This window comes from Gymnoscopelus microlampas, assembly GCF_963454915.1.
Source record: "Gymnoscopelus microlampas genome assembly, chromosome: 19".
NCBI lineage: Eukaryota > Metazoa > Chordata > Actinopteri > Myctophiformes > Myctophidae > Gymnoscopelus > Gymnoscopelus microlampas.
This window is the reverse complement of record NC_139956.1, coordinates 28,162,779-28,183,572: the sequence shown is the minus strand read 5'-3', so window position 1 is coordinate 28,183,572 and position 20,794 is coordinate 28,162,779. Positions and strand designations below refer to the sequence as shown.

The 20,794-nt window shown below is 43.4% G+C and overlaps 1 protein-coding gene across 1 annotated transcript; it reads right to left on the bottom strand.

The window, feature by feature from the left end:
• Nucleotides 1-1,899: 1,899 nt before the first annotated feature.
• On the bottom strand, nucleotides 1,900-18,189 carry cyld3 (cylindromatosis (turban tumor syndrome) 3; the record flags this gene model as incomplete). The annotated part of the gene is made up of 18 exons (XM_084043809.1): nucleotides 1,900-3,185; nucleotides 3,392-3,605; nucleotides 4,382-4,500; nucleotides 4,989-5,097; nucleotides 5,729-5,942; nucleotides 7,125-7,188; nucleotides 8,547-8,641; nucleotides 8,995-9,117; nucleotides 9,700-9,841; nucleotides 11,542-11,707; nucleotides 12,641-13,113; nucleotides 13,790-13,895; nucleotides 14,527-14,701; nucleotides 15,553-15,675; nucleotides 16,093-16,322; nucleotides 16,874-17,031; nucleotides 17,614-17,734; nucleotides 18,004-18,189. The coding sequence occupies 18 exons, from the start codon at nucleotides 18,187-18,189 to the stop codon at nucleotides 3,001-3,003; spliced, it is 3,003 nt and encodes a 1,000-aa protein (XP_083899935.1). The 3' UTR covers nucleotides 1,900-3,000.
• Between the last annotated feature and the right edge of the window lie 2,605 nt (nucleotides 18,190-20,794).

Here is a 20,794-nt window from a genome sequence, read left to right as displayed (position 1 = left end):
AATGCACAAGTCGTCCAAAAATATATACAATTTATATGCAAGTTCATGAATATATAATTCAGTTAGGCTTAAACATGAGGAATGTATAGTGAATATTGGAATTCGCCTACTAATCTACAATGCGATAGCCTATTATATGCGCCATGCATCCAACCAATATCTTTTTTTAATATTTCGTTTCGGTAGTGACAAACTTTCGTTTCGGTAGTGACACAATGGTGAATAAAAAATGTACTAAGTCCAGAGCTCGATGAATGTTAGGGACCAAAAAAAGTCACTACAAAGTACTACCAATAAACTCTAAATTGCCTGAAACGTACTCCTAACAGGTTTTTGGGGGCACGATTTTGGCCTCCACACTTAATGATTTTTTCGGATTTAACTTTCGTTTCGGTAAAATAAATTTTACCGAAACGAAAATTACCAATCAACTCTAAATTGTCTGAAACGTACTCCTAACAGGTTTTTGGGGGGACGATTTTGGCCTCCACACTTAGTGATTTTTTCAGATTTAACTTTCGTTTCGGTAAAATCAATTTTACCGAAACGAAAATTACCAATCAACTCTAAATTGTCTGAAACGTACTCCTAACAGGTTTTTGGGGGGACGATTTTGACCTCCACACTTTTTTCGGATTTAACTTTCGTTTCGGTAGTGACAAACTTTCGTTTCGGTAGTGACACAATGGTGAAAAAATACATTTATTTGTCTTGTTTGTTGTTCAAGTCAAAGCACCAGGAAGGCTGTATTTCATGGCCAACAGTTAGCTCAATGGGTTGAGACGCAGTATTCATGATCCAGAGGCCATGAGTTCAAATCCCACTGGTGTCTTTACTGTGATGCTTCCCTTTGCAGACTAACTTCTAGAAAAACAAGTTAAAACCACCAGAAAACCTGTAAATCTCAACCAACAGCTTAGCTCAACTGGTAGAGCGTCTGTCCAATAACATGAATTGACTTGAGTGTGTTCGATTCCCACTCGAGTCATGTATCCCCGGTAACTTGGGGCAACTGATAAATTGACTGGTATCCTTAGTGATGCTTCCCTTTGCAGACTAACTTCTAGAAAAACAAGTTAAAACCACCAGGAAACCTGTAACTCTCAGCCAACAGCATAGCTCAACTGGTAGAGCGTCTGTCCAATAACATGACTTGACTTGAGTGGGTTCGATTCCCACTCGAGTCAAGTGTCCCCGGTAACTTGGGGCAACGGATAAATTGACTGGTATCCTTAGTGATGCTTCCCTTTGCAGACTAACTTCTAGAAAAACAAGTTAAAACCACCAGGAAACCTGTAACTCTCAGCCAACAGCATAGCTCAACTGGTAGAGCGTCTGTCCAATAACATGACTTGACTTGACTTGACTGGGTTCGATTCCCACTCGAGTCAAGTGTCCCTGGTAACTTGGGGCAACGGATAAATTGACTGGTATCCTTAGTGATGCTTCCCTTTGCAGACTAACTTATAGAAAAACAAGTTAAAACCACCAGGAAACCTGTAACTCTCAGCCAACAGCATAGCTCAACTGGTAGAGCGTCTGTCCAATAACATGACTTGACTTGAACCCAGTCAAGTCAAGTCATGTTATTGGACAGACAACAGCTAACTTTCGTTTCGGTAGTGAGGACCCCCAGACCCCCCACTAGCCACGTCCCCAACCAATCTCCTGGATTCTGACAGTCCAATGTTGGGATGCGATGACTCTCTCCCCACCCGCGAAGCCCCCCGCCCCCTTGCGCCTTCAACTACATGCAAAAAGGCCGCTCGAATCCGAAACAGGCCCAAACTAAATCGCAACCTACCAATATTTAAAAGCAACTTTACAGAAAAACTCGCTTATAATGAGCAGACATGGCAACACTGATGATGACATGGAAATAGAACCACGGACGCCCTCTAGTGGTATCATTTTATTATAACATGTGTTTCCATTCTTGCAAGTTCTGTCAAAAGCATACAAAGTAAAAAAAAATAATATTAACACCATGGGCTAATGCATAGAAATCTTTACAATAATTTCATTATTTCATTGTTCAACACAAAACTGCATGTAAAAATGAAAGTGCAAATAACATCAGTGTAAAAGAAAAGTGACCATATCATATATATTATAAGGCACAATTGTGGAGTGTTTGCAGTCATAATGGATTCTGTAAATTGTGCATGTCAATGCACTGCTTATTGATATACTAGGCACAGTCATTAAAGTAAGCAAATGTGGGCATGTGCACATCAACATGTAGTTCACTACATAAAACCAACCCACTGCACCAATCAATTCATATTGCTTGTTATACTGACCAGTGGGCTATACCACTGGTCAGGTTTTCCTCTGTCTAAGAATACATTCTAGGCTGGGGACCGGAAATACAGGTTTTAACGACTTGAACCCACAGCATGCCTATTTTGGGGGGAAACATTAGGCAAAATTGGCAGATCTACAAGCCTGCATCATGACAAGTTGTGAGCTTGTAGATCTGCTATTTTTAGGAGATTTGGTGTAGACGGGGAAAAAAAAGCTGTACGGCCCAAGTACAGCTGTAACTCAGTAACTGTTGGGTTTAAGTGGATTAATGATATGTGCTTGTGGATATATAAATGAGTTGCATGTTCCTGTACCTGTATGGTACAGGAACGTATGGAATGCAGCATTTGTAAGACGAGGGTAAGAGGTGTACAGGTGTGCGTGTGAATATTATTTACAGTGGGTGAGGTCAGTGCAACGGTATTTCTTCCCTATTTTAGGATTTTGTTTTTGTTAAGAGATGTAACCAATTGTTTTATGTAAGGACAATGCAGGATGGTATGTGTCCATGTATATATCTTTGTTCATGATGCACATTAGTGTATGTGCATGTGCGTGCGTGTATATATATAAATATCTCTGTTCCATAGGCATTGATATACACAGACACATCTGGATCCTGTAGTCTGTGTAAAATAGACCAAAAATTAAAAGGGCTATCAAGGGGAAGAGGATCGAGTGTGCACGTAAATGTCACTTGTACAGGCTGAGCTCAGGACTGTGATAGAAGCACATGTGGGCGTCGCACAGCAGGCGGCGGGCGGGCTCTCGTAAGGAGGCGGGGTCCAGGCGGCTCAACTCCTCTTCTGATAGGCTGAGGTAGCGGCCCACCTCAGGACACGCCCTCACCTGGGGGATGTTGAAGCCGTTCTCGCCGCCTAGGAGACAGACAGACAGACACACCTGACAATCAGACATCAGCTCCAATCCGAGACGCTCTTGAGTCTAGGTCTGTGTCCAAAATCACAATGGAAGCAAGCTTTTGGCTTTTTTGTCTGTTTTTAACATACTATCTAAACCTTTTAAATCGCCAATCGGCAATCAATCAAAAATCAATCAATCAACTCCTCATTTGATCTCTCACCTTCCCTGTCCGCCATACTGTCGAAAAACAGCCAGTCAGTGGGGCGGGGCCCGTACTTGACGAAGCTCACATAGTGGCTGGTCTCGATGCACGTCACAGCGAAGAGGAGCAATTGCTGGCGAGTGTCACACAGCAGGCCAGGCCACGGCCACGGCCCGTCGGGAATGCCCACCTGCTGTGGGGTGTGGGACACGCGCTTCTTGTGACTGTGGACCTGTGGAGGGAGAGACGGATATGTAGAAACACGTAAGATTATTATTCATAACATTATGAAATAGATCAGTGTTGCGATGCCACACGTTGTGAGCTTGAGGCTATTTTAGCTATTCTTGAAATAGGGCTTAAGTAGCCTGGGATCAATACCCTTGTCGGGTTTCTGATCCGTTCGGAGCGGAAATAACTTTACATCATCAGGTGGCCGAAACCAACAATTGGAACCACCGGCGCCGTGCATCTCCAAAATGATTCCCCTGGTTTAAAACGTAGTTTGGTATAATCGTTTCATTTCTTTTGGTATAATAATGGTTTGGTGTGTCCAATTTCTGTCTTGTAGCGTGACTAGCGAGACTAAACTAATTGACTCGCATTATGTGGGGAACAAAAATAATGTGACGCCAACCGGAATCAACCACCGGAACCACAATTCTTTATTTTCCTTTTTTCGAAAGCGGATCACACGGCTGGTTTTAGAACGAATACCAGGCTTTCCTCTGCGGTGGAAAGTCTGGTGGTGACGCGAGGTTAGGGCTTAAGTAACTCATTCATAATGGATTTGTGTAGGTTTGGGTTCCAGGTAGACACCAGATTGTATTTTGGGTCTAGGCCTGAAATAGTTTGGGAACCCCAGAAATAGACCATAGAAATAAAGTTATTATGCAAGAGACGCTAGGCCATAAAAAAGACAATAGAACAGACAGTGGAAGTAACTGAATAATAGAGATGAATAATAATAATAATAATAATAATAATAATGATAATAGGAAAATATACCTGGGTGTTGCAGGTGTGGCAGTATTGTTTGAGGCGACCAGGGGTGATGTCTAGATCTTCATAGCACTGTAGACACTCCCACTCTGCCACTGCCTGACAGATACTACACTGTCTCAGAGCTGGAGAAAGAGATGGAGAGACAAGAGAGATGGGGAGACAGAGAAAGATGGAGAGAGAAAGAAAGAGATAGAGACAGAGAAAGATGGAGAGAGACAGAGAGATGGAGAGAGACAGAGAGAGTAATGGAGAGAGAAAGATGGAGAGACAGAGATGCAGCACTATTAATAAATAAATAAAAACTCTTCCAAATGTGATGGAACCGATTCCGGTTCCTCAATGTTGGATCCGGAACCCAACCCTACTCACAGGCCTTTTAGGCTCTGTGCATAACTGTAGTCCCAGGTTTCATTAGACTGGATCGGCAGCAGATTTGAATGGGAAACACGCATAAAAAGGTGTCATTTGTTGTTTCTACGTTCAAATCGGCTGCTGCCGACCCAATTTCCATTATTCACATATTCTGGAAAAGTTTCAGGTTATGGCAGGTTCTGGGTTAACCCTTCCTTCGTAGTGGGACAGAGCCATATGAAAGCCAGAAGGGTCTTACTGTCCTCCAGGAGGTCTGTGATGTCCAGACTGAGCGAGGGCAAGATGGCGTCGAACATCTTGAAATCCCTCCCAAACCTGGGCATGAGCAGCAGCAGACAGGAGGGGGCCTGGTGGGGGAGAGGATGGGGAGGAGAATAACAACACGGATATCAGTGGTTAATCAGACTAATTGATTTAGATTTTTTTAATGTTGATGTATTTAAAAAAAAAAACAGACACACTTCTCGATTATTCGAATAATCAAAGAAGCAATAATCGCTAAAAATCTAATTCGAATCCTGCAAGTCTGCTTATTATAAGCGACTTTGGGCTTGTTTTCCTGTAAAGTTGTTTGTAAACATTGGAAGTTACGGGTAGCGTTTTTTGGGGCTTGTTTCTAAAGTGTAGTTACTTATTTAACCCCTATATACATTGACTATTTGAAAATAGCCGATCCACAAGCTCACATCTGCTATTCTCAAAAAAAGAAAAGGTTACAAATCTGGAATGTTTTTGAAACATTTTACAACACAAATCTTGTATGGGGGTCACTGGCACAAAATATTTTCAGATGGGGGTCCATGGCCAAATAAATACATTAATTTGGGGGTCCTTGACATCAAAATGTTTGAGAAGCACTAAATCAACATTAGACAATAAAGTTATACTGATCTGCCCTGGTTGCTTATATTATTTTGGGCTTGTTTTCATAGACGTGGCTGCTTGTTTCTGGCAACATTTGGCAACATTGGACGTTACCTCCACAAACTTGAGTCCGGCGTGGTGGAAGGAGGACTCCAGCAGAGCCTGGACGCTGGCCACCCTCAGACGCCCCCCCGCCGAGGGGGAGGACAGAGGGACGGGACTGAGGGACGACGGGGACAGAGGGGAGACAGGGGAGGACGGCGAGGGGGGGAGAGAAGGGGGGAAAAGCTGGTAGAGGTGGAACTCCTGGGGCTGCTGGTTAGTCGATCTGCAATAGGGGGACAACGGTTAATCGATGTAATCGATACAGGCAATACAGTCCATCTATACACAACAATCAATACGTTAAAATAGCCAATCACAAGCGTTGTGAGCTTGTTGATCTGCTATTTTAACTACTTATAACAAAGTATAACATAATGCTTAAGTAGTTAATGGATTCTTTGATATATATATATATATACTGTATATGTAAAAAAGTTTAATATATATATACTGTATTTTAAAATCAAGCTTCTCGGTTATCCTAAAAATTATTGATGGAATAATCGCTCAGAAAAGGCTTGATAGTTGCGGCCATAATCATACAGGAGGTGAAGGAAGAGGAGAGACTTGGTGAGGGTTGGGGGAGAGATGAGAGAGGGTAGGAAAGAAAGAGAGACAGTTAAAGAAAGAAATAGAGAAAGAGAGAGAGTCACGTTGAAGGAGAGAAAACAACAAGAAAGTGGGGCAGCAGCACAAACAATGTTGACAACACAATGGACAATACAACAATGGACGGTCAGAGGTGGTGTGTTGTGCTGTGCCGTGTTGTGTTGGGATGTGTTGTGTTGTGTGCAGGTGGGTGGCAACTGGCAAGGTTATTATAGTTTAGCATTTTTCATTCGTTTTAGTTTTTTTTTTATTGATTGATCGAATACTTTATTGACAATATTGTTAACAGTATAGGTAGTGCAGACAAATGTTAAAGGAGTACCGGTAGTTCCCACAAAAAATGACTTATTTCCTATCAATTACACACCCCATGAAGCCTTGAATTCATGGAGTTATTATATTTTTTGTCGCATTCCTGAGCCAATAATTTGATGACTGAGACTCAAAAGAGTCTCCTATTGAGTTTCCTATTGATCGATGACCTGGTTATCAAATTATGAACTACTCCTTTAAGCTAAACGGATAACACAAAAAGTCCCAGGTCCAGGGGTTGTTTCCATTGAGCGTTTGCTTTTATGGTTTATTTTTTGAAAAGGCTTTGTTATAGTTAGTTTTTAGGTTCTTATTGTAATATAGGGAGGTCAGGGGAAAGATTCAAAAAGCTCAGAAAAATTGTGAAAATAGCAGATCTCACAGCTCGTTGTGATGCCATGCGTTGTGAGATGGGCTTATAGATTGTCTATAGTGGGGTGGTGTTCACCAGAGTGATCACATGGTGCAGTGGGGTGGTGTTCACCTGATCTTCAGGAGGGGTTCTATCTGGAGCAGCTGGAACAACCTGTTGAGGAACTCCTCTGGATCTGATGGACACACACACACACACACACACACACACACACACACACACACACACACACACACACACACACACACACACACACACACACACACACACACACACACACACACACACACACACACACACACACACACACACACACACACACACACTTTCAACCATGTTCTGTGGACCCCCCTCTGAAAATATTTTGTGATAGGGACCCCCAAAAGAGAAGATTTATATAAAACAAAAACCTGTGGTTCAGTGAGAACCACTGCACTTCAGTATGACCTTGTGTGTGTAAGGCTTACACACACATACAGTACACCATGTAACAGTACATAGCAGTAGAAAGATACAGTAGACTGAAAAATCCCTTGACGTTTACATGTAAATGGAGGAAATAAGTTATCTCTCATGTGATAAGGTGGGCATACATAAGGTTGTGATAATGAGTTGGTTTACTCCAACAGAACTGAGTGATGCAAAAATAATTTAAACATGCAGTCATTGCAGTGCCATGATTTTGGTACTTTATCTGTTTTTCATTCATCAAGGGCTCAACATCACTCCTAGTTTAGATCAGTGGTTCTCAAACTTTTCAGCCTGTGACCCCCAAAATATTCACCCCCTCACTCAGTTGAGGCCTAACATTTAGTTTGACACGGTTCCACAGATAAATATAGCTGAAAATAGCCGATCTACATGCTATGCGGGGCTATTTTCAAAATTCTCTTTCCATAGGTAATAATTGACAATTTGGCCAATGTTTGAGAATCTTTATAGTAGTTTGTTGAATACTTTTGACGCAGTAATGGTCTTATTTGTTTCTTAGAGGTATTAAAAAGTTCTTAAGAGTCCTTAAATTGTCACTGTAGAAATTTGAAGATAGCCTGTTATACTGTATGTTGGTTTATTTACTGTTGAGTTAGAAAACAATGTGGCACATTAAGCAAATCATCAAATATTTGTATTTATTTATTCATAGAAGTGTTTGGGGGGAGGGAGGGGTAAAGGGGTGCAAGTGGGGGGTGATAAAGTCAAAACCTGTGATGAATATAGTTCATTACTACATTTAAACGTTTTTGTTTTCCCTCCACGTGTAAACCTTTAGCGATATGACCAGTTCATAATGGACAGATAGACTGATCCTGTGTAGATAGAGAAATACTCAATTGAGAGGGACAGATAGATAGCTTGGGGGACTGGTATTTAGAGAAAACACACACACACACACACACACACACACACACACACACACACACACACACACACACACACACACACACACACACACACACACACACACACACACACACACACACACACACACACACACACACACACACACACACACACACACACACACACACACACCTTTCTCTTGGTTGGTGAAGCCAGTGTCACTGCTGCTGTCAGCCTCCAGTAGTCTTCTCAGAGCCATGGTTTTACTGGCGCACACATAACCAAACCTGAGGAACAGCCAGCACTTACTCATTCAATGTAGCAATACTAAATACTAATCTGCTCATTAGAAAGGAATGGTACATGAAGTCTGGAAACAAAAGGGATTTGGGGATTAACCACTTGAACCCTAGCGTCCCTGCCCTTTTCTGGGCAAGTCAAAATAGCCAAATGTTTGGGGAAAATAGCAGATCAACAAGCTCACCACACACACTTCAAAACACAAGTTTTGAAGCCCAAAATACTGATCGATTATTAATCAATGATTGTATAAAATTATCTATATCTTTTTTTAAATAATTGATTAAATTGATGAGTTTGATTAACTGATGCACACCCCTATTTTCCTGGTGCTGCTCACCTGCGGAGTGGGTTGACGATCTCACAGCGAAGCAGGTCCTGGGCCTGGCTGGACAGGGAGCTGGTCTGGGGGTCCACAGGACACAGCAACACCCAGTCTGCTGAGCTACAGCATGAGAACAAACTGCAGAGGGAGAGAGGAGAGGAGGTCAGTCTACTGAACTACAGCATGAGAACAAACTGCAGAGGGAGAGAGGAGGTCAGTCTACTGAACTACAGCATGAGAACAAACTGCAGAGGGAGAGAGGAGAGGAGGTCAGAGTGCAGAGAGAGGTAGAAAGAGACATACAGTAGGGGGTGTTAGCGAGAGGAAGGAAGATGACTTGGAGTGAGAGAGGGAAGAAGACAGAATGTAAAAGAGAGATGGAAAGAGAGAGAGCAAGTGAGTGAGAAAGAGAGGGGGAGACAGAGAGAAAGAGTGAGTGAGTGAGAGAGAGAGAAAGATAGACACTGGGAACACACACAAAATAATGTGCACGAGTGTTGGCGTCAAACCTGACCAGACCAGCGGGAGGTCTGATCAATGCGTTTCAAAGAGAATGAGAAAAAAATCGTGCGCGACTGCATTGAGCGGAAGAAAATCAGCGTCCTTGCGCTTATGCTTGCGCGCCTGGTGGGTTTCAAGCCTGAGTGAGTGAATGAGTGAGAAAGAGAGAGAGAGGAGGCTGCATAGAGTGACAGACCAACATCAACATGTGTGCAGTACCTGAACAGGGTGGCATCCAGGTAGCAGGAGTTGAGGTGACCCTGGATGCCTCTCTTCCAGCCACAGAACACCTCCTTGGCCTCCTCCTCCTCCATGGGCGGGGTGTGCTCCTCCACCCGCTCACTGCCCCACTCCGCGAACGCTGGGGGACAGAGGACACAGGTAGCGCATTTTCAACCGCTTTAATAAATAGCGCAAATAGCCAGTCTATAAGCTCACAACGCGTCGTGATGCAACGTGTTGTGAGCTTGTATATTGCCAATTACCAACAAACTTTATTTTAATCACAAATAATGCATTTTTCAATGTAATGATGAGTATTATTTACATTAATTAGATGAATGGGCTAAAGTAAACTTGTTTTCCAAAAGAACTAAATGCACCATAGTTCTGTTTGTTGTGTGTAGTCATTCACTTAATCCTGGGTCTGGGTTGGCATGTTCCAGGCTATTGATACTTTGTTGTTGCAATATCGCACGCAGCTTCGGGTTGTTGCTGCATTCTACAATTGTGGTTAAAGTATTGGGCTGTGCGCGTGTGTGTGTGTGTGTGTGTGTGTGTGTGTGTGTGTGTGTGTGTGTGTGTGTGTGTGTGTGTGTGTGTGTGTGCATGTGTGTGTAGGTGTGTCCATGTGCAGAGACTGCAAGCGACACGTCTAAAGTTGTGCATGTGTGTAATCGGAATCGTGATTTAGTCATAGTTTCCATTTGTTTATGTCCCTTGCTCCCTCTCTCTTTGTCTCCCTCTGTCTATAATCTTCACTTCTCTCCATATATTTAGTTATTTCTCTCCTTTTTTGGGGGGTGATAAAGTCAAAACCTGTGATGAATATAGTTCATTACTACATTTAAACGTTTTTGTTTTCCCTCCACGTGTAAACCTTTAGCGATATGACCAGTTCATATCCCTACAATGGACAGATAGACTGATCCTGTGTAGATAGAGAAATACTCAATTAAGAGGGACAGATAGATAGCTTGGGGTACTGGTATTTAGAGCACACACACACACACACACACACACACACACACACACACACACACACACACACACACACACCCCTCTCTTCCTCTCTCACACTCAGACCCCCCCAGAATTGACCCCCAGGGGGTCCCCGGCAATTCAAACACTTAACTGAGCCCTATTTTATTTTCCAGTTAATAAAAAATAGCCTTGTGAGCTTGTAGATCGGCTATTTTCTCACAAATTGTCGCTTATGGGGGCCCCTGGCACCAAATCTTTTCAAATGGGGGGTCAGCAGCCAAATACATATCAATTTGGGAGTCCTTGACATGAAAATGTTTGAGAACCACTGGACTAGTTTGAGACACAGCCAAAATGTCTAAAGTTTGTGGGGATGAGGGCACGCACACAAGATATACTTGTACACACACACACACACACACACACACACACACACACACACACACACACACACACACACACACACACACACACACACACACACACACACACACACACACACACACACACACACACACACACACACACACAGGTGCTTGAAAAAAGTATTTCAACCACTGCTTTACATCTGTAACCAGCTCAGTGGCCTTGTGGTTAGTGTGTCCACCCATAGACTGGGAGGACAGGGTTCCTCGGCAGGGTCATACCAAAGACTATAAAATTGGGACCCAATACCTCCCTTGGCAGGGTTGGATTGGGGTCCCAAATACATACCAGCGTCATGTCCAGAGGATACTTGTACATCGAGTCGCCTCACGCTACAGAAACAGGGGATAGGCTCTTGCCCTATGGGCCACATGGCTGGGCAAGGCTTACTTACTTAACACCAATTAAAGGTTGATTCTGACTGACACACACCTATTGAGTTGCACCGCTCCACTTGATTGACACGCGTCTCGGGGGCAGGGAACCTGGAGTCCCGCCTACAGTTCCGCAGTTTGACGAACAGCCCCTTGTTGACGGGGCAACGGAAATGACGCTCTCCCAGGTAACTGCCGTCTGTCCCGGCACTCAACTCTTGGTCCTGGGTTTGAATTTGGTCACAGTTAATCAACCTGCAGCTCCTACTATCATTGTTACTGCTATATATATATATATTTTATCATTTTTTTACCACTTTTAACACATAGCTAAAACAGCACATCTACAAGCTCACAATGCACGCCGCGTTGTGAGCTTGTAGATCTACAATTTGTTTGCCATTTTATCATTCTTTTTGAAAGTTTTCTCCTATATGGCCCAAAATAGGGATGCCATTAGGGATGCCAGATTGAAAGTGGTTAAAAACACCTTATAAAGTTTATTAACTATCAAATAAATACACTATATAAAATGAAGATGAAAACAAGTGAAGTTGCATAAACAGCTTAAATGATAAAAGCCAGTCAGAGGACCAACAATACAGTAGTCTCGCGTAGCCAGACCCCACAGAAAATGAAAAACAGCGACCTCTGCTTTTCTGATATTCTGTGGAGTCTGGCCGGAGGATAATGTTAGACTAGAGCGCAGGGAAACACCGGTTTCATGTCTGCCTATAGCGCATCACTTCCGGTTGGTGCGGCTACGTTTTCATTCCCACTAACAATATTTCTACACGGAACACTAACACCACTTCTCCCAGAGAACATGGATGGTTTTGGTTATAAGCCCACTTGTTTCTATGATGAAAGAGTAATTTAAAATGTGAATATCTTTCCGTGGTTTTGTCCGCTCCGAGGACGCTATTGTTAAATTAGTTTCGGCTAGTTTCGAGGGGGGGAGGGTGGACCATAGTGGACGGACACGTGAATCCCGCCCACTACATTTGATTGGGTAAAGCGCGGCCTCCTTCCTGATCTGAAGGCACGCCCACTTGTTGCCATTGCGCACACGTTATGACGAACTGCTCCGACAGATTCCACCGCAGGTCAGAATCTGTTCTTGAGAGATTAACAATACAGTAACTCTGTCAGCCTACCAGCTCAATCCCCGCCACCAGCTCAGGGACACCACCGATCCGACCAATCCAGCGAATCACTCCAAAAAGGGGCGGATCATTCACCTCGACCATCGACCCCACCTCCAGATCAGCTCCCAATCCCGCGTCGTCGTCGTAGTTCTCCTCTGCGAAGTCGCCGTTTCCTGGCGAGTGCAGCGGAGAGGGAGGTCCGTGTATGCCATTCGAGGGCCGCGGTTGGTCCCGGTCCGTCGGTGAGACCGGCGAGGGCGTGGCTTGGGGTTTGGGAGGCAGGAGCGGAGGAGGTAGGGTGGGCTTGTTGCTGGGCTTGGGCGGCGGCAAGGGAGGGGGTTTGAGACCTTGTTTCTGCATGGCGAGCTGAGGAGGCATCAGGGCGATTTTGAGGTTGAGGGGGACATTGGTAGGGCTTGGTTTGGGGATGGGGGGCTGGACCGGTTTCAGGATGGATTTGGGGTTTTGGCGGGATTTCGATTCTGGGGGAAACAGATAGAAGACACAACAGTTAGGGGTTCATGTAGTAGAGACAAAAAATACGCACATCTTCTTGAACACAGACAGACAGATAAAAACTATGTTTCGACCTACATGAGTACAATAAAAAGGACATACATAGGGATGGTTATATAAGAAGAAGTGGGTAGGGCTCATACCACAATGTTCAACACAAAACACGTGTTTAAGTCAAGTGTCCATTTCCAAAGAACAGTATTGTCCTCCTACAAACGCTGCACAAATCACATACAAAGAGCAAATCGTTGCTGTCGGACAGAAACCTCTTATCTCCATATTCTAACTTATTGTGTTTTTTCAAGCGGAATTAGAAAGCGCATTATCATCCATGCATTTCATGGCACAACACAGTAAGTTGTTGTTTTCGTAAATTGATGCCCTATACTTGATCATACTACAGCGTCAGCGTCACACAAAAGTATCAAAAATAGCAGATCTACATGCTCGAAACGCGGCGCAAAGCGACGCGTTTTGAGCATGTAGATCTGCTATTTTTGAATTTAAATCCTGAAAAGTAAGAGTTTTGGACAAGAGGTTTCCAGACGATATACATTTGATATGAATATAAATTCAATTCAATTACTGGCACTATTACAACAATTATTTAATTTAATTGAATTTAATAAGGAGAAGACATACCAGGGGAGACCTTGGCAATGGCCAGTATTTCTCCATAGAGAGGAGAGGGGATGTGACAAAGCTTCTCTCCCTTATAAAAGCCATCCCAGTTACCTACTGGAGCATCCTGTAACAGACAACACACACATATCAGTTACTGGAGTTTCCTGAAGTAACACACAACACGCAGACAAAAATCTAGAAGAATCTCCATTTTGTTTTACTGTCTGCACATCTGCAACGTCCGAGTCTGAACTGATTAACAAGGTGTAATTCACTATGCGGACATTGCGGAGTACACGTACACATTTACAACCACTAACATCACTTCAAAACAAAGTGTGTCCATCAGTTCTGCTTCCACATGCTCTCTGTTGTCTGTATGTGTACGCGCACATGCGCTCAGCTGAAAGGTCGAATCAAGAAAGGTTGAACCGAGAGAGCAGACCTTTGCACCGTCGTACGACTTAACCGTAAGAATTGAATTGACTGCACAGACAGGGAGCCCATAGAAAAGACCTTCCATGGGTCCTTATCGAACCTGCAATTATTATTATCATCATCATCTCCACCAGGCCCGAAGGCCAGGGATAGAGATGTTTTTGCGCCTGTATGTGTGAGTGTGAGTGTGAGAGTGAGAGTGAGAGAGAGAGAGAGAGAGAGAGAGAGAGAGAGAGAGAGTCTCCTCTCTGGGTCATTTTGTTCACATGCAGACAGACACACACGCAGACTGACAGAATGACAACACAACCACTTACCAGCAGGATTCCAACGTACATCCCAGAGGAGTTCCGGCCAGGCAGCGGCCCACAGTAGCGCACCTCTCCCCCCTGGATGGTGTGATCCAGGGGGAAACACACCCTCTCGCCCTCCCGGAACGGGGGAGGCGAGGTGGGGCCCCGGACCTGAAAGGAGCCAGGCCCCTGGGTAGGGCTGTGACGATCATGACATTTTTTATGATTAATTGTCATACAAACAATTGTGATTCATGATTTAATTGTGTTTTTGGCATTGAACATTGGAACACACATAAATACAAATTTGCCTTTTATGTTTTGTAAACAAATTGTACAGAACAGATATGACATAACTTAATTATACAAAGCCTATTGATAAAAACAAATAAACAAAGAAATGACAATAACCAGTACTAATAATAATAAAATGAATAATGTACCATGGGCAAAACGTTTCATGCTTTTTTTGTACCTTTCATTTGAGTGCAATTTATGAGCATGTTAAAATAAATGAAAAATATTTTCATAGTCTCTGTTTTAGGAGTCTTTCTTAAAAGACAAAGACTTTTTGTAGAGTACAAGTCTTTTTCTGCCAGTTTTCCTTTATGTTTTTGAGACCATCGCACCTGCAGTCAACCCTGAACAAAGGACAAAGAAGGGTGCGACAGTTTACCCTGGACCATGGCCAAAACAGGCCATGAACTTAATAATATGATTGTAATCGTGATTACCACACTCAAAACCCACCTTCTCAGACTTGCATTGCCTACCTAATTCAAATCCCCCTTTCCTACCGTTTATTTTGCAACATTTTAGTGTGTTTTTTAACTATTTTTTTAAATTTTGTTTATGTTTTTGTAAAGCGACTGAGTTTTTAGAAAAGCGCTAATATAAATATATAAATTGTATGTATTATTAGATCAGCTATTTCTGTTATTTAAAAAAAGATTTTCAACAGGAAACAAATCTCACGATTATACAAAAATAATTGAGATTATCTCAAATAATTGCAATCAGGTGATTATGTGATAACTGTGACATGCCTACCCCTGGGCTGTGAGGGGGACAGAGTCAGCGGTACGAGACAGGATGCTGACGGGGGCCTGCTGCAGAGCACGATGCTGGGGGCTGCGGCCGCTGGGAGGCTGATGATGGTTCTGGCTCTGCTGGCTAGAACAGAATAGAATACTTGTATTGGCGGTTTAGAAATCATAATCATCAAGTCAAAAAACGCCAACGTGTATTATACACAAAATAAGCTTGTTTCCATTGTGGTCCACTTTGAGACATAGAACAACACGCACTGTACAAAGAAAATGTAATCCTTATATATAAACGTTAGTAGCAATAAATATAGAGGTACACTAAGAGAAGAATCCAATGCAGTCAGAGGAGCGGGCTATCCGGGGTAGGGATCTAACTATGACCAGATAGTTGAGATGAAGCCATTCTTACATTTTGCAAGGGAATTTGGGGATTTCCGGACTGAAGGGATGGCATTCCACTGAGTAATAAAAAGCATTTGTCCCCTTAAGCGTCCTGAAACTGGGGAGAACAAGATCATATGAGCTTCCCCTTGTTGAGTACCTGTGATTGTTGTTAGCAGGGTAGTAGTTGGCGCCGTTGCCATCGCTGCGGCGGGATTCCCGGGGCTCACGGACACGGTCCTGCTCGTTAGAGCCGCCGCCACCGGAGGAGGACCACTGGCGTAGTCGGATGTGACTGACGGGCAGGAAGAGGGCGGAGGCTTCGGGGCAGACGAAGAGCTGGTGGCCCTTATAGGAACCGTTACTTACTCCTCGACCTACTGCTGAGCCCTGCAGCATGGTGGGAGAGAGAGAGAGATAGAAAGAGAGTAGCTAATCAGCATCCTGGGTTGCATCTCGTCTTTATGCCAATTGATTCCTCCCCACACACATTTCTGTGTGTTGTCACTGCTGTTGTATCCTGCTGACTCACCTGCCAGCGAGGAGCCCCAACCGGGAGGACGTAGGGCCTTCGTCCTACTCCTCCCGACCAACACTCCCTGCTGACAGGCGCCGCCCCAGCCCGTAGGAATACATGCAGTGACAATTATCGCCCTCCCCGGACGGTTTCCCTCCCCCGAACACGGGCCAATTGTGTTCGTATACAGACGCTCGACAAAGCCGGATGCACCACGGTGGAATCTAGCCCCCAGACTCGGTGGTGGTGCATCTCACGTCTTTTCTTGTCGCCCTCCAATACTCTAGAGCCTGATTGATACATAGCAGATACCAGATCCACAACAAGCTCACAATGCATCGCAAACTTATAGATCGGTTATTTTTGCACAACACCGGCATGCAACTAAGAAAAATCAGCCTAACCCTAACAGAGTTGATCTTACTTTCAGTTGGACCCCAAACAGCACACAGCTGCTTCCTCTGGTCAGAGGACCTCTGTGTCTGAGCTCTGCCTCCGCCAACTCGTCTGGTTGGCCAATCTGCGCCCACAGGCGGGTTCCCAGGGGCACAGCAGCCAATCGCTGAAGCTTCCCAGGATCATCTTAAAAGAAGGAGTTAAGCCTAAATGTAGTTAGGTTTCAGAAATAATTATTCTATTATTATTATACGTTTATTTATAAAGCACTTATCGAAACAAAGTTACAAAGTACTTTACAGACAGGAAAGAATCAACATGACAACTAATTAAAACAATGAATTAAAACCTTGTTCACTGGACTAGAAAGATAATGTGTACCGATTTGTGTGATGTTTGGACAAAATTTGTAGGAGTAATTGTTGTGGTTGTATTGTGTCTCCCTGCTCTTCTATTGAGACATTTAGATCGTGTCAAAGGTCATGTCTCACCTCGACACAGGATCTGACATGAATTTTGACCTGATGGTCAATATTAAATGTATCCCCTGAGCAAGCAGGCAGTCTGTATTAGCTCAATGGTAAAAATGTCAGCACTTGCGCAGGAAACCGGGTTCAAAACCGGGTAGAAGAGGTAAGTTACATAGTGCTATTAGTGCAGCTTTGACAAGTGGTAGATGGAATAGGTTATCACGTTAACCAAAACGAGCACTCCATCCTCTGTCCCACCACAGTATTATATTAGTAGTGTAACCATCATCATTATTACTTAGCAGCAGTTTGAAACGGGTTCCTGGGTCAGTAACAGGCTCCAACAGACCACAGAGTTCACTGGCAACTTCTACCAGGAAATGTCTCTCTAGCTTCACCATCATACCGTTGTCTAAGACCTGAGAGAGAGAGAGAGAGAGCGGGGGAGAGAGAGAGAGAGCGGGGGAGAGAGAGAGAGAGAGAGAGAGAGAGCGATGAGCTTACAAAGTTTAAGTATGAGTGACCAGCCTTTATTCCTATCGACGCGTGAGTCACCATTTTTGATAAATCATTGTTACAAAATATCCCATGGCATGACAACAATTATACTGCATTTGACAGAAAGTGGAAAGTGTGAGTGACACACACACAGACCCCTGTAGTAGAGATAACATTCTAAACACTTTACCTTCACCCAGACTTGGTCCACCCTGCTCTTCCCCATCCCTACAGGGTCTGACAGCTCCAGGCACATGTTGCCCTGCTCCAGCCTGATGGTCCCCTCCAGCTGGTCCTGGACCTTCAGGTCGGTGGTGATCAGGTACATCCTGGGAGGGCGCCGTCTTTTACTCTGTTCGTGATGGGCCCCTGACATGGTTGTGTGCTGTGTGTGTGTGTGTGTGTGTGTGTGTGTGTGTGTGTGTGTGTGTGTGTGTGTGTGTGTGTGTGTGTGTGTGTGTGTGTGTGTGTGTGTGTGTGTGTGTGTGAGTGTCACAGAGAATTAAAGCCCCTCATCATTCTCTCTGAAACAAGAAAAAGGTTGTTGTTAGCAAGTAATGTAAAGTATCAGGGCTCGCCTTGAAATATTTAGGGAGCACCCACCAAAATGTAAGGAGCGCCATATAAGCGATTTTTAATGAATAAAAACAGCAATATAACAGTGCAAGTAACATTAAATGGTGAAAGTACCCCTAAAACACATGGCAGGCCACCACTGGGACTTGCAATATCCTGGGGCCAGGATTTAAAATAGTGTCCTGGTGGATACAAGAAGAGTGGGCATCTCGATGTAAAATTGGCCATTTTGTCCTAAATGTAAAAAAAAAAAATATTTGAAAAATGGTCTTATAGTAATGTAAAGCATACATGATGTGAACATGCAAGGTACATCATTATCAGACTTAATTATATCCTTCAACTTCCTGTTTGTGCCCCAAAATGACAGGTTTTGTAGCAATGTGTAGCAATTGTAGAAATATTAGACCTTACTTGTAGAATGTTTAAGCATGTTCTAATCGTGTACTTTAAAAACATTTTCCAAATATTATTTTTTGAAACATTTTTTTTTGGGGGGGAAAGCCAATTTAAAACCAAGGTGCCCACTCTTCCTTCCTTGGTGCCCACCTATCCTGTTGTTACCCCAACAACAGCCGATCTACAAGCTCAATAAGCGTCTTGTGAGCTTGCGAGTGGCACACAGCCGTACGACGCGTTATAAATCAGTACACTTCCTATCTCATAACAAGTGCCCTTTTAACGTTGCCTAAAAAGCTAGCCCTGGTCCAGCGTTAGTGAGTTCTCTCTAACGCTCTGCCAGCCGCGCTGCTCTGCTCATAGACCCAACATTCTACTGCCGTGCGAGGTCTCCAACTTTAGTACAAAATAACAAAACAATTTTCCTATTCACAAAAAAAAAGACCGTTTTGTGTTGTTGAGAGTCTATTCTTCAGGGTGGGAAGCCTCTCAGCACCCCAACTTCTCTGTATAATACACTTTTTGGGCAGAAAATAAAATATTAAGAATTATTTTATTTACTCCACTGCGCCCTCTACAGATCTGGTCAATGGTAATTTATATTGACCAGATCTGTAGAAGGCGCAGTGGAGTAAATAAAATAATGTCCGTCTGGCAAACATATTTTATTTTCTGCCCAAAAAGTGTATTATATAGAGAAGGCGGGGTGCTGAGAGGCTTCCCACCATGGAGGATAGACTTTCAACAACACAAAAAAGCCTTTGTTTCGGTGAGTAGCGAAGTAGTTTTGTTTATTTTTTTACTAAAGACCTGGCACGGCAGTAATTTTCGGTCTATGAGCAGAGCAGCGCGCCTGGCAGAACGTTAGAGAGAACTCACTAACGTTCTGGACCAAGGCTAATAACAAGTGCATTTTTAACGTTGCCTGAAAAGCCTATTGAATGTTTGTATGGGGTTGAAAAGTTAATAAAAACAAAGCAAGGTTATCATTAATAACCTACTAATAATATTTATGTAAATAACAAACTTACCAATAACTTTTATCCTACTCTGAGAGGTTGACACTCGGTCCACATATTTGATAACAAATGCCCCAAAGCAGGAAGCAGGGAAATTGACATGTGCAGCGACCAATGCGGAGTTAGGAAAGTTACACATCCCATAGCCCACGAGGACTGTCATCGTTGTTGTTGGTGGGTCGGCTCGTAATTGGGTAAAGTTGGTTGTCAGGGCAACCAGCCTGAATTTCACCTGGGTTTTCACTACTCACATATTTATGAGGTTTAGTTTTTAGACTAATTGGTTTTAGGAACATAACATCAGTGGTGGATTTTTTTTTAATTAAGTAAATGTAGCAATACTGCTATGTAGATATACTCTGTTATAATTAGATGTCCCGTATTCAAAATGTACTTGAGTAAAAGTAAAGTATTGGCATCAAAATATACTTAAAGTAAAAGTACTCATTACGCAGAATGTCCCATTTCACAAGTTTGCGAAATGTATAGAAATCTTTAGAAAATAGCGTATCTACAAGCTGAGCATGGGTTTGACTGGGATTTCAATCGACATCTCTTTCCTGTCACTACAACTGTTTCTCCTTCTTGCCGCTGAGCTTAGCACATTGCTAAAGCCTACTTCACCCAGCAGATGTAAGCTTTCAGTCACTTGGACATGTTTTTCGTTGTAAAACATCCGCCCGAATAGGGACTTGAACCCTAGACCCTCAGATTAAAAGTCTGATGCTCTACCGACTGAGCTATCCGGGCTCTGAACGAAGTCATACTCAAAGTCGTATTTAAAGGCCACCAGGTGGCCACATGCCCATAGCTTTAGGTTTACACTGTCCGTACATTGAAATGATCAGCGGTGGAAAAAGTACTCACATTCTTTAAGTACAAGTCCGGTGATCAAAATGTACTTGAGAAAAAGTACAAAAGTTTTGGAATCAAAATGTACGTCTTAAAGTGCCAAAAGTAGAAAGTACTCATTGTGCAGAATGTCCC